Source organism: Aotus nancymaae, unplaced genomic scaffold, assembly GCF_030222135.1.
Source record: "Aotus nancymaae isolate 86718 unplaced genomic scaffold, 86718_ANA_hifiasm-v0.15.2.pri h1tg000041l, whole genome shotgun sequence".
Classification (NCBI taxonomy): domain Eukaryota; kingdom Metazoa; phylum Chordata; class Mammalia; order Primates; family Aotidae; genus Aotus; species Aotus nancymaae.
The window spans coordinates 43,836,539-43,848,888 of NW_026988455.1; the positions used below are offsets into that span (position 1 = coordinate 43,836,539).

Genomic DNA, 12,350 nt, shown 5'->3' on the forward strand with positions numbered 1-12,350 from the left:
GATGCCAAATGAGAGACTCCAATAATAAGCCAAAGGTGCTTGATTCAGCAGAGTCAAGGGAAGGCAGCCTCATGTCTGTGCACTTGCCTGTTAAAAAGAGGTCAAGTGCATGAGTTGGATATTACCTTTATATGCAGCTTAGGAAATTAGCTGCTGCGAAGCTCTCAATTTTTATTCATAAAATTGACTGTTAATGTGAACTCATAAGAGGTTTTGTGATTTTCTTTATCAAGGGGCAAGAACATATTTCCTGCATCTCTCAATGGCCCTTTTAACTTTAGATTTTCTTTAGGATGAATACAGACTGTACTTAGCTCCAACATAAAGCTTTAAAAGACTGCTTAACATTTTGTGTATATTTAGTGTGAATCACTCATTTTGTAAGTGGGGTACAAAATCTCACTTCTATGTTTAAGTATCATATTTTAGCTATGAGATGAGCACAGTAATCTTTGCAGAATACCATGGTAAGAATACAGAAGTCCATGGAATCAAAGTTAATTTGCTTCAGGTTGTACTGTGGATCCGTTTATTTCAATGCTGTAAATAATTAATAACCAAGGAAATTGTAAACTCATTCAGGATTTTCCAAGGTCACTGTTAGAACTTCTTAAGGGGAAGAAAGCTATGTTACGTGGAGGAAAACCTGAAGCATCATTGCTTACAGAATTTGCTGAATGGTTCTTTTTGGCTTCAGATGTGGTAATACGATACTAAACGCCATGGCAATGTAGTTTAAAGGAAATCCTGATTTACCTGCAGTCATAATTTTAGGCACAATTGAACTTGTTATTTTGGACCGACTTGCTTGTCCGGTTTATCTCCATTAGGTCCATGATACACATTGCTGAAGAAACGGCGTATGTTGTACTTGATTGGTATTTCATATCTGTGCCTTAAATTTCTGTTTTCAGATGGGCCATGTAGTGTGGTGGCTGAGGCCACAGGCTCGGAGCAAACTTCTGAGCTTGCATCCGAGCTTCACACTTGGTTAATTTCACTACTCTGCCTTGGTTTCTCATCTATAAGATGGGCATCATAGCAATACCTACCTTGCAAAGTTTGTGTCATCATGAAATGACCTAATCTAGGTCAGGTACTTGGAAATAACTAACTGATGCAAGTGCTACTATGTAAGATATACTTTGTTCTGAGTAGAAAATATTTATTCTTTGAATACACACCGGTTGAGTTTAATTTGTATGTATATTCTAAAATGTGTAAGTCTATCAAAATGTTGCTGTCTGTGGTTTCCACATCCATGAATTCAGCCAATCATGTATAGAAGATGTTCGGGGCATGAAATGGACGGTTACATCTAAATATATGCAGGGTTTTTTTCTTGTCATTATTCCCTTAACAATATAGTATAACAACAATTTGCATAGCACTTACATTGTATTAGGAATTATAAGTAATCTAGAGATGATTTAAAGTGTATAAGAGGATGTACATGAGTTGTATGCAAATACTATGTCATTTTGTATCAGGGACTTGAGCATCTGTGGATTTTTTAATGCAAGTTGGGGTGTCCTGGAACCAATCCTCTACAGATACAAAGGGAAAACTGTATGTTTAAGTGTTACTTTGAATATTTTATTGGAGGTAGCCAACAGTATATTAGTGTGTATTTTTCTTATTTATAGTATACACGTCTATATAAATGATCTTTAGAGTCTTGCTCTGTCACCCAGAGGAGTGCAGTGGTGCGATCTTGGCTCACTGTAACCTGCGCCTCCCGGGTTCAAGCAATTCTTGTGCCTCAGCCTCCTGAGTAGCTGGAACCACAGATGTACGTCACCACACCCAGCTAATTTTGGTATTTTTATTAGAGACTGGGTCAGTCAAGCTGGTCTCAAACTCCTAGCCTCAAGTGATCTACCCACCCAGGTCTCCCAGAGTGCCATGGCACCTTGCCTATATTTGTTTTAGATGCATCTTTGTTCCTGAAAACATGTTTTTTTTGTTTTTGTTTTTTTGCTTGCTCTTTTTTTTTTTTTGAGATGGAGTCTTGCTCTGTTGCCTAGGCTGAGTTCAATGGCATGGTATTGGCTCACTGCAACCTCCGCCTCCCAGGTTCAAGCAATTCTCCTGCCTCAGCCTCCCTTAGTAGCTGGAATTACAGGCACCTGCCAGCCATCACACCCAGCTGATTTTTGTATGTTTGTAGAGACAGGGTTTCACCATGTGGCCAGGCTGGTCTTGAACTCCTGACCTCAGGTCATCTGCCTACCTTGGCCTCCCAAAGTGCTAGGATTACAGGCATGAGCCACCACACTCAGCCAAAAACACCCCTCTTAAAAACATTTTTTTTTTTTTTTCACTTTTAAGATGGAGTCTCCCTCTGTCACTCAGGCTGTAGTGCAGTGGCATGATTTCCGCTCACTGCAACCTCTGCCTCTTGGGTTAAAGCGATTCTCCTGCCTCAGCCTCCCGAGTATCTTGGACTCTACAGGCGCATGCCACGGTGCCCAGCTAATTTTAGTATTTTTAGTAGAGATGAGGTTTCACCCTGTTGGCCAGGATGGTCTTGAACTCCTGACCTTGTGATCTGCACGCCTCAGCCTCCCAAAGTACTGGGATTACAGGCATGAGCCACTGCACCTGGCAAAAAACGTTTTTTAAAGTTAGCTTTTCTGAAAATAAACATTCTGAAAATCTATTTTTAGCTTTATCACATCCACCCATAATGTGAACTCAAACAGCTAGATGGTTAATAGTTTTAATTGCATTCATTGAAAGGGGTTTAGTAGTCAAAGTTGTGCAGACATTTTCTTGTGTCTGCTCAAGTCTTAATTCAAATATGACAGAACTGAGTATAAGTTATGTCAAATAGCATCCTTAATAAATTTGGCTCTGGAAGTCAATGCAGACATTTTTGTTTACATTTCTATAGCTACAATCAACCTAAATTCAGCCAATGATAGCTGGTTTGGCAGCTTGAAGGACACTATTCAGCATCAGCAAGGAGAAGCAGTTTGGGTCTCTGAAGGAAAGGTATGTGGCATAGATACGCTGCTATAAGGTGAGAGTCCCTGTTCTGAAACTTTCTCAAGAGGGCAGTGAATGTAGTCAAGCCATTCCCATTTGAAGTGATGCTCACATATGTGCTAATCAAGTTTGAAATTTCATAAATTCTCTGACCAAGTAATAAAAATGAAGGGACTTTTAAAAGAAGAGCAGAATGTGATGTGTGCAGCCCTGCATTCACTTCCCTTCTACTTTTAACGTAGTAACTAGTGTTATGTTCCAAGTACACTAATCAGAGCTTACAAGATCTCATGCTGAGCTCCACAGCTTACTCAGGACGTGGGAAACTTGGAGTGCAGATGAGAGGTGAGGTTGAGCAGCTTGGAGAATATGGCTAAAAATTAATAAAAAGAAGGAAAGCAAAAGAGTCGGAATTACTTAGAATAAAAGTTGAGTTGTGTTGGGAATGTGCCATTGTTCTGGAAGTTTGAAAAGGTGATGTGGGAGCATCAGGGAATTTGTCTAGGCCTCTAGAATTGGATCGCTTCTCCCTGGTGGAGATAGCTCACACACGCGGCTGTGCTGCAGGGAGGAAAGAGGGAGATTCTATTACCTGTGGCCCCTTTTATTCTAGAAGCTTTTGGTGCTAGTATCCTGTACACCAGCTGAACTGAGGTCGTTTTGTGAGACTTTACAGTGACTGTTTTGTTGCAGAATTGACTAAGTCTTGCTCTTTGAGAGCTAGGTGTTTAGTCAAAGTATCTGGCGTCTATGGAATGCTTCCAGTTTGGTAGACTCTATGCAAGCTTCCCTGGGGAGAGCAAGTTGAGCAGGACATAGCTTCTGCCTTTGAGGGGCTGAGAATCTTGTAGAGTCATGGATGTGAGTGTACACAAGGCAGTGTGCGTGTGTTGGTGTTACTAGGAGAACAGGCTGCAGAGGAGCTGGATTCAGAAGAAAAGCAAGACAGTCTGAGGGAGTGTGGCTCAGCCGTGGTGTGGAGGATGGATGGTAGCACAGACAGGCTACAGGGCCCCTAACTTGAGTTCCTGCACAGAAATGAGCATAGTGTCGACATTGTACCAAAGCCGGGTGATTTCAGGGAGAAAAATAAAAGATGCCTTCCCTGGCGAGCACGTTGAGGTTTTAGTCACTTGGCTGTGCCCTTGGGAAGTTTCTCGAGGCCACACTCCCGGAGCCATGTGAGACCCCACTGACCCTCCGACACAAATTCCTCTAGATGGAAGGGATGGATGATGACCCCGAAGACCGCATGTCCTACTTAACCGCCATGGGCGCGGACTATCTGAGTTGCGACAGCCGCCTCATCAGTGACTTTGAAGACACGGACGGCGAAGGAGGCGCCTACACTGACAATGAGCTGGATGAGCCAGCCGAGGAGCCGCTGGTGTCGTCCATCACCCGCTCCTCGGAGCCGGTGCAGCACGAGGAGGTGAGGCGAGGCAGGCCACGGGCAGGAGCAGGACAGCCTGGTGTTTTCCCTGCACTCTCACGGACAGCTGTGTGTTCAGGGGGCTGTGGAAGGCGTTCCTAAGGGATGGAGCAGATGACTTCCAGGATCTCTCTCTCTGAGTCCACGCTGGCATGGTTGCAGTCCGTGGGAAAGTGGGGCAGGCAGGTGGGCTTCAGAAGAGCTTGAGTGGTCAGCACTCCTCATACCCATGCCCTCAGGCGTGATGGATAAACAGAATGGCTTTATGTGTCGGCTGTCCAGATTACCAGAGGAACATTCCTTCCCATGCAATGTTGTTGTATGTGCTTGTAACCTTTGATTAGGTTTCTCTCTGTACTCTAGATGCCCTTGCTCTCCTTCCCCACCCTGCCTTTAACGTTTCTAATCTTGCCAAAGCTCTTGAGCGTTTCCCTATCAGTTTCCTTCTCTCTCTTATATTTCAGTTTTGTAATTGAGTTCACGATCAGACATTCATCTGATCACATGTACTGTGCATCCACTGTGATTAGACAGCTTACAGAATCCTTACGCATTGACAGACACTGTAAAGAGACCACCAGTCAGGACCAGAGCAATTATTAGTTGCACCTCAGAGAATGTTGGAATAATGATCTTTGTAGATGAGATTAGTCATATATTTGGATAATTATTGCTGTGGATTTCTGTCTACCAATTTAGCTCGTTCCAGTCAATAATTTTTTTCTTTCTGAAATAGAACTATCAAAAAAAAAAAAAAAAAGACCCAACAACAGCAAACTGAAGGGGGAGAAAAACACACCATCACCACAGCAACAGATTAGTTTATGCTGCACAAGCTGTAAAGCATAAGTTAACTCCCAGGTGTCTACAGACTAGATGTTGTTAGTGACACGAGAGATTTTAGGCTTTTGGAGGATTCTTTAAAAAATGTGCTTTAAAGGAAGAGACTCTACATTGGATGCAGCCAGTTTTTAAAAATGTGTCGGAAGCATTTGGTGATGGTGTCTGCTTGTTCAGTAAAGAAGCACCGGCTCAGGACCTCAGCTTCTGAACTTACTCAAGTTTGCAGAACTCCTGCAAAGCAGATGAGTGCTCTGTTCTCTCTGCTTGGATGTTCTTGTTGTGAATGAACCTTTATGTCTTGTAGAGCACAAGGAAACCCAGCCCAGAGCCACGAGCTCAGATGAGGAGGGCTGCTAGCAGCGATCAACTTAGGGACAATAGCCCGCCCCCAGCATTCAAGCCAGAGCCGCCCAAGGTACGTGGCTAGGAAGCCGAGGATGGGAAGGAAGAGGAAGCAGCTGCCTCTGGATCCTGGACAGCCAGGGAGGAGCATACCTGATAAGATGGTGTTTAATTACAGTTGTAACTCATTAGCCAGCCTTTTGGCCTGTTGGGTGAACCCTCAAATTAGGGAAGGGCAAAAAGGAAGGAAAGGCAGTATTAGGAGAGCATATAATTTTAGGACTGTTAGTATTTATTTAATCTACTTTTTTTTTTGTAAAAAAAAAAAAAAGATTGTAAAGAAAAAGATTGAAAAACTGCTGCATGCCCAGAATCACCAATTGCAGAATCTGTTTTTCTTTTGCTGTCCAGCTAAAGTTTTCTGCCCACAGACTGATTTAGATGCACTAGATAATTCTTACTGGTGATTTGCTAAAGAGAATATCATCAACATTGCTTACAATGCCTCTCGTTAAGAGAGCTGCTTGTTTAATAAGTCATTATCGAGAACAGAATCAATATAAAGACACAAAGATTATATGTCTTTATGTAATCAAAATATTATTTACCTTCAGTCAGAATCAGAGCGATGACTCTATGCTTTTCCTTATAAACAAAATATATTTAACTCAATAATTTATTTTATTATTTATTATTACTTTTTGAGACAGAGTCTCACTCTGTTGCCCAGGCTGGAGTACAGTGGCACGATCTCAGCTCACTGCAGCCTCAACCTCCTGGGTTCAAGTGATTATTCTGCCTCAGCCTCCCAAGTACCTGGGACTTGCAGGCGCATACCACTCCATTCAGCTAATTTTTGTATTTTTAGTAGAGATGGTGTTTTGACATGTTGGCCAGGCTGGTCTCAAACTCCTGTCCTCAGGTGATCCGCTCACCTTGGCCTCCCACGGTGGTGGGATTACAGGCATGAGCCACCACGCCTGGCCTAACTCAATAATTTAGATGAGAAGAAAGCAATAATTGATTTTGTGAGCTGTCAGAAGTAGTAAATGGGATAAGTTCTGAGTAATAATAATAAGTGACCTCATAAAATACATCAGTGAAAATTTACAAGCCAGGCAAGACTGGAAGTATGAAGGAGAAGTGGCTGTTAGCGTGAAGCCATGCTCTCCTTGCTCCCCACCCCAGTCTCATTCCTGAGCTGGACCTGGGTCTCACCTCTGGGCAGGCTCACGCACTCTTGGTGCATCTGACCTCAGAGTTCCACTCTTCCAGTCCCAAAGCCTGAATTGTTCTGAGATCGTCTTCAAGATGCTAATCTCCTGTAGAACAAAATTGCTCCAGTTCTGATCTTACCTCCAGCAATCACAGCCCTCCAAGGACTTTCCCTGCACCTTTTTGGCTTTCTGGTATTCCTAATACTCTAGTGCAGGAAGGGAGGTAGGGCTTGGGAAACCCGGCCAGTGGCTGTTTGCCCTGCTGTGATACATTCCTTGTCAGAATGGTATTTGTTGACCACCTTTGGAAACTGATCAGGAAATGGAGTGTATTAAATCACTAATACAGATTTGAAAAGAAACTAAAAGCCCAAGGTAAAAACATGTCGTTGCTCTCTGCAGGCCAAAACCCAGAACAAAGAAGAATCCTTTGACTTCTCCAAATCCTATGAGTATAAGTCAAACCCCTCTGCCATGGCTGGTAATGAAATTCCTGGGGCATCTGCCAAAGGTTATCCTCCTCCTGTTGCTGCAAAACCTACCTTTGGGCGGTCTATACTGAAGCCCTCCACTCCCCTCCCTCCCCCAGAGGCTGAGGAGGTGGGAGAGAGCAGTGAGGAGCAAGATAACGCTCCCAAATCAGTCCTGGGCAAAGTCAAAATATTTGAGAAGATGGATCACAAGGCCAGATTACAGAGAATGCAGGAGCTCCAAGAAGCACAGAATGCAAGGGTAATTCTTTTTAAACTACATGTCATCAATACGAGTTTTAAATAAGTTTGATTTCAGTGTAACAGCGCACAGCTCCTTTTCCACTGCCGCAGATGTGACTGGGATGTTCACATGCACTGCACCAAAGGCATGTGCTGTGTGTGTCACTTCAGATTGCCAACTCCCTGCACGTCCCTTGTTCTTCCAACGAAGAAACCTTGACAACATAGGGAAAGAAGATTCCGCTGTCTATACATAGAACTTTGTATAGGGTTCTGGAAGGAGGAAGGGTGATGAGAGAATCGGTGCCTCTCAGAAATCGTTTTAATTAGAACGTGATTTTTTTTTTTTCTCTTACCGGAGTCTTCATTGGCTCCCAGATTTGCCATAGAAACAAAGCAGACTTTGGGTGTTAAAACAGTAAAGCCCATATATTGTAGTTTTTAAGCAGTTTGAATTTGTATACCATATGCACATAGAACCTTTCAAATGTCTAAGAAGAATTTAAAGGTCTGTGGAGCATATTTGCCAGGTAGATGTGGGAGTTTTCTTTCAAGTCTAGCCCAACAGCAGTACATCTGAGCATTTTTCTTTTATTGTCGTAAAATATACATGAATTTACCATTTCAACCACTTTTTTCTTTTCTTTTATTTCTTTTATTTGTTTTGTTTGAGACAGAGTCTCCCTCTGTCACCCAGGCTGGAGTGTAGTGGTGTGATCACAGCTCACTACAGCCTCGACGTCTCAGACTCAGGAGATGCTCCCACCTCAGCCTCCTGAATAGCTGTGACCACAGGCACACACCACCACACCCAGCTAATTTTTCCTGTTTTTTGTAGAGACAGGGTTTTGTCATGTTGCCAGACTGGTCTCAAACTCCTGGGCTCAAGGAATCCACCCTCCTCAGCCTCCCAAAGTGCTGGGATTACAGACATGAGCCACTGCACCCAGCCTCAACCATTTTAAAGTGTTCAGTTCAGCAGCATGAAGAACCTTCACATCGCTGTTCAGCCATCACCACCACCCATTCCCAGAACCTTTTCATCCTTTCCACGTGAAACTCCGTACCCAGTAAATACGAACTCACCATTCTCCTCTCCTTGCAGCCCCTGGCACCCACCCTTCTACTTGTTGGTTTTTGTGAATTGGACAGTGTAGGAACCGCCTAGAAGTAGAATCATACATGATTTGTCTTTTTGTGATTGGCTTATTTCCCTTAGCATCATGTCCTCAAGATTCATCCAGGTTGTAGCATGTGTCGGAGTTTCATTCCTTTTAAACAGTTTTCCTGTTTGACGGGTACCACACATAACCATGGAAATGAGGAAGTTGCTTATGTGTTTCCTCTTCTTGAAATGGGATGGGGAAAATAAGTAGGATACAGGGAGAGGGTGGGACCAGCAGGAAATCAGCAAGCAGAGTGCCCAGTGGTTCATTCTTTCACTCTTGTTCTTTCCTTTTTTAATTACCACAGATCGAAATTGCCCAGAAGCATCCTGATATCTATGCAGTTCCAATCAAAACACACAAGCCAGACCCCAGCCTGCCCCAGCACGTGAGGTAAGGGCTGCCCAGTGGGTGTAGGTCTAAGGCGGGGACTTCTCAAGGACTGGGGCTTGAAGAAAGAATTTCCTTTAACCAGATTTCAGAGTAACAGGAAGATTCCGCCCCCCCCCCCCCCGCCCCACTGGTTATCTGTTTGCCTTACTCATTCCATCAAATTTAATTATAAAGATTACAGAATCAAAACTTCAGCATAGTTTGCTTGTGTGCGAAAACTCTGACAGAGTGTAGTGATTGACGTTTCAAGCCAGTACCCTTTGAACGTTGGAGCCTGGTTATGTCACACTGCACATGGTTAGCACGTGAGCAGAATTCCTAGGGCTTAGACCTGTTTTGTTGCTGTTTGCTGACTCTTAGCCAAGCTTCTTAATTCCTTTGCATCGTCCAGCAAAGTCAGACACCTTGTGCTGCCCTGAGGTCTAAATTGACTGTGACAAGCAAATGAGCAGTGTTGGTAAATGCCACACACAAACAGCAGGAATGATCACAGTGTCTGCCTGTTGAGGTTTTATACTGGATTGCTTCCTGCTTCTGAGAATAGGAAAGAAAAAAAAAGTCACATTTTCTTGTGGCCATTCTTTTTTTTTTTTTGGAGACAGAGTGACTGTTGCCCAGGCTGCAGTGGTATAATCTTCGCTCACTGCAACCTCCATCTCCCGGGTTCAAGCTATTCTCATGCCTCAGCCTCCCAGGTAGCTGGGATTACAGCTGTGTACTTCCACTCCTGGCTAATTTTTGCATTTTTAGTAGAGATGTGGTTTCACCATGTTGGCCAGGCTTGTCTCAAACTCCTAACCTCAGGTGGTCTGCCCACCACGGCCTCCCAAAGTTCTGGGATTACAGGTGTGAGCCACTGTACCTGGCCCTTTGTGGCCATTCTAGCTGGAAGCTGAAGTCTAGTTTTACAGCAATAGAAAACTGGAAACAAATTTCTTCTTTACCAGTTGAATGGTAAGATAGTCAACCAGGTTGCCTCTAGCAACAAAGAGTATGATGGACTGAAACTGGCAGAGAACTCTCACTGCTGGGTGAGACTAGCCAGGAAGCTTAGGGGTTGGGAGCCCGCCCCCTGTCCAACAGGGAGCACCTGGCTGGTTTCTTCACACACCACCCAAGTGGGCAGTGGATTTGACCTATTACTCCTGTTCCTGCCTCCACCACTCTGTGAACCTGGAGCAGGGCCAGGAATGTCCCTGGCTGCTCAGTAGAATATGGCTCAGAGGTAAGTGATCTGCTCAGGATGCTTAGCTGCTGTGCACAGAGCCATGCGTCTCCGGGCAGCAGAGGACATGGACGTGCTCTGGAATGTCTTTAACACTCTTTCTTTGTTAGTTCCAGACCCCCTGAGCCACAGAAAGCTCCTTCCAGGCTTTATCAGGATACCAGAGGAAGTTATGGCAGTGACGCCGAGGAGGAGGAGTACCGTCAGCAGCTGTCAGAACACTCCAAGCGCGGTTACTATGGGCAGTCTGCCCGATACAGGGACACGGAATTATAGATGTCTGAGCATGGACTCCCCTGGGCCCGCCTGTCACGGCGTCAAGGGTAGCTGCTCCTGCCAGGCCTCCGGGATGGATCTTCTCCAGTTAGAGTGCACTGTGGAGACATGGTGGGACTCCAGCTCATGTGTCCTCATGGAGAACCCAGGGGACAGCCGCTGCAAATTCAGAATTGAAGGCTCTGTTTTTAGGACTGGGTTAGAGGAATCTGTGGCTTTTCGCTCAGAATTAAGCAGAACATTACAGTCAGATCCTGTTACTTGCTTCAGAGGACCAAAATCTGTATTCTGTTTGCATACTTTTAATATGTATATTAAGCAATAACTATTTTTCTCACTAATAGCTGCCTTCAGGGACTGTTTCAATGTGAGGCAGAATGTGAAAAAGGAATAAAAAATACTGTTGGACTCAAACTACATTCAAAGAAATACTTTATTGCAACTATCTTAAGTGCCTTGGATGAGAAGTGTCTTAAATTTTCTTCCTTTAAGGCTTTAGGCAGAGCCATAATGGACTAAAACATTTGACTAAGTTTTTATACCAGCTTAATAGCTATAGTTCTCCCTGCACTGTGTCATCTTTTCAAGGCATTTGTCTTTGTAATGTTTTCCATAAATTCTGACTGTATATATCATAGCTATACTTGATAGTTTGGCTATAATAGTTTGAAGACCAAGAAGTTGGTATTGAAAGTTTTTGTCAATACAACTGTTGTGTTGACAGCAGTCAGTTTTATAATTTAATAAAAAGGAATACATTGCAATCCATAATTTTCTTTGTGGTGGATTTGTACACGACTTCCTATTTTTAAATGCAACTTTTATTTCAGTTACTAATCATAGAAGTGAGTACTTAACTCTTGTTGAACATTGGAAAATGGAAACATGTGGAAAAGAAAATTAAAATTACCCATAATCCCATCCCTCAGATAATGTGGAGGCATTTTCTCCAATGATGTATTTGTGGCTGTCTGTGTGTATGATCCCTGAGAGTGTACTGTGTTTCTAGTTCTGTTTCCTGTATTTTTCTGTTTAGCGTTCTATCACTAACATTTCTCAGGTGGTTACGACTGTGCACACAAGGTTTCCCTGCCTAGCCAGACCCAGGCCTGGATCCCATCCTCTTCCTCATTTCCATTCTGCTAACGTTTTGGCATCAGCTCATTGTTGAGATTCTTTCTTTTCCACAAGGATTATATAATCTTCAAAGAAAATGACACCAATTTTCTCTCCAAGTATGATAGACTGAATCAGCTCCCACTGGGGTAAGGAGGTCTCAGTCCTGGTCCCAGCATTGCTGTTTGTTAGCTCTGTGATTTTAAGGATAGCATCAAAATTCTCTGGGTCATGGTTTTCTCACTAAAGAAGGGAGGAGTTTGATTGAATTGAGATGGAGTCTTGCTCTGTCACCCAGGGTGGAGTGCAGTGGTGCGATCTTGGCTCACTGCAACCTCTGCCTCCCAGGTTCAAGCAATTCTCTTGCCTCAGCCTCCCAAGTGACTGGGACTACAGGCATGCACCACTGCGCCTAGCTAATTTTTATATGTTTAGTAGAGATGGGGTTTTACCACATTGACCAGACTGGTCTCAAACTCCTGACTTTGTGATCCACCTGCCTTGGCCTCCCAAAGTGCTAGGATGACAGGTGTGGGCCACCGCACTTGCCCGAATTTAATTTTTTAAAAGTGCCCTGAGCCACCACTCCATGAGAGAGAATGTATCGGGGGCACAGCAGGGGATGTAAAAACAAAG

General features: G+C 43.8%; 1 protein-coding gene across 9 annotated transcripts in view; it reads left to right on the top strand.

Annotated features, from left to right (window-relative positions):
- Positions 1 to 11,369, top strand: part of TJP2 (tight junction protein 2) — a 110,960-nt gene extending 99,591 nt beyond the window's left edge. For 5 of the 9 annotated variants that reach the window (XM_012453666.3, XM_012453719.2, XM_012453700.3 and 2 more), the window contains 6 exons: positions 2,897 to 2,997; positions 4,211 to 4,423; positions 5,571 to 5,681; positions 7,228 to 7,557; positions 9,012 to 9,097; positions 10,433 to 11,369. In XM_012453666.3, coding sequence (XP_012309089.2) covers positions 2,897 to 2,997; positions 4,211 to 4,423; positions 5,571 to 5,681; positions 7,228 to 7,557; positions 9,012 to 9,097; positions 10,433 to 10,598 — 1,007 coding nt within the window. In that variant the 3' untranslated portion in view covers positions 10,599 to 11,369. The remainder of the gene's footprint in view (positions 1 to 2,896; positions 2,998 to 4,210; positions 4,424 to 5,570; positions 5,682 to 7,227; positions 7,558 to 9,011; positions 9,098 to 10,432) is intronic. The other 4 variants (XM_012453685.3, XM_064361683.1, XM_012453743.2 and 1 more) reach the window with 2 other exon arrangements.
- The last annotated feature ends 981 nt before the right edge of the window (positions 11,370 to 12,350 follow it).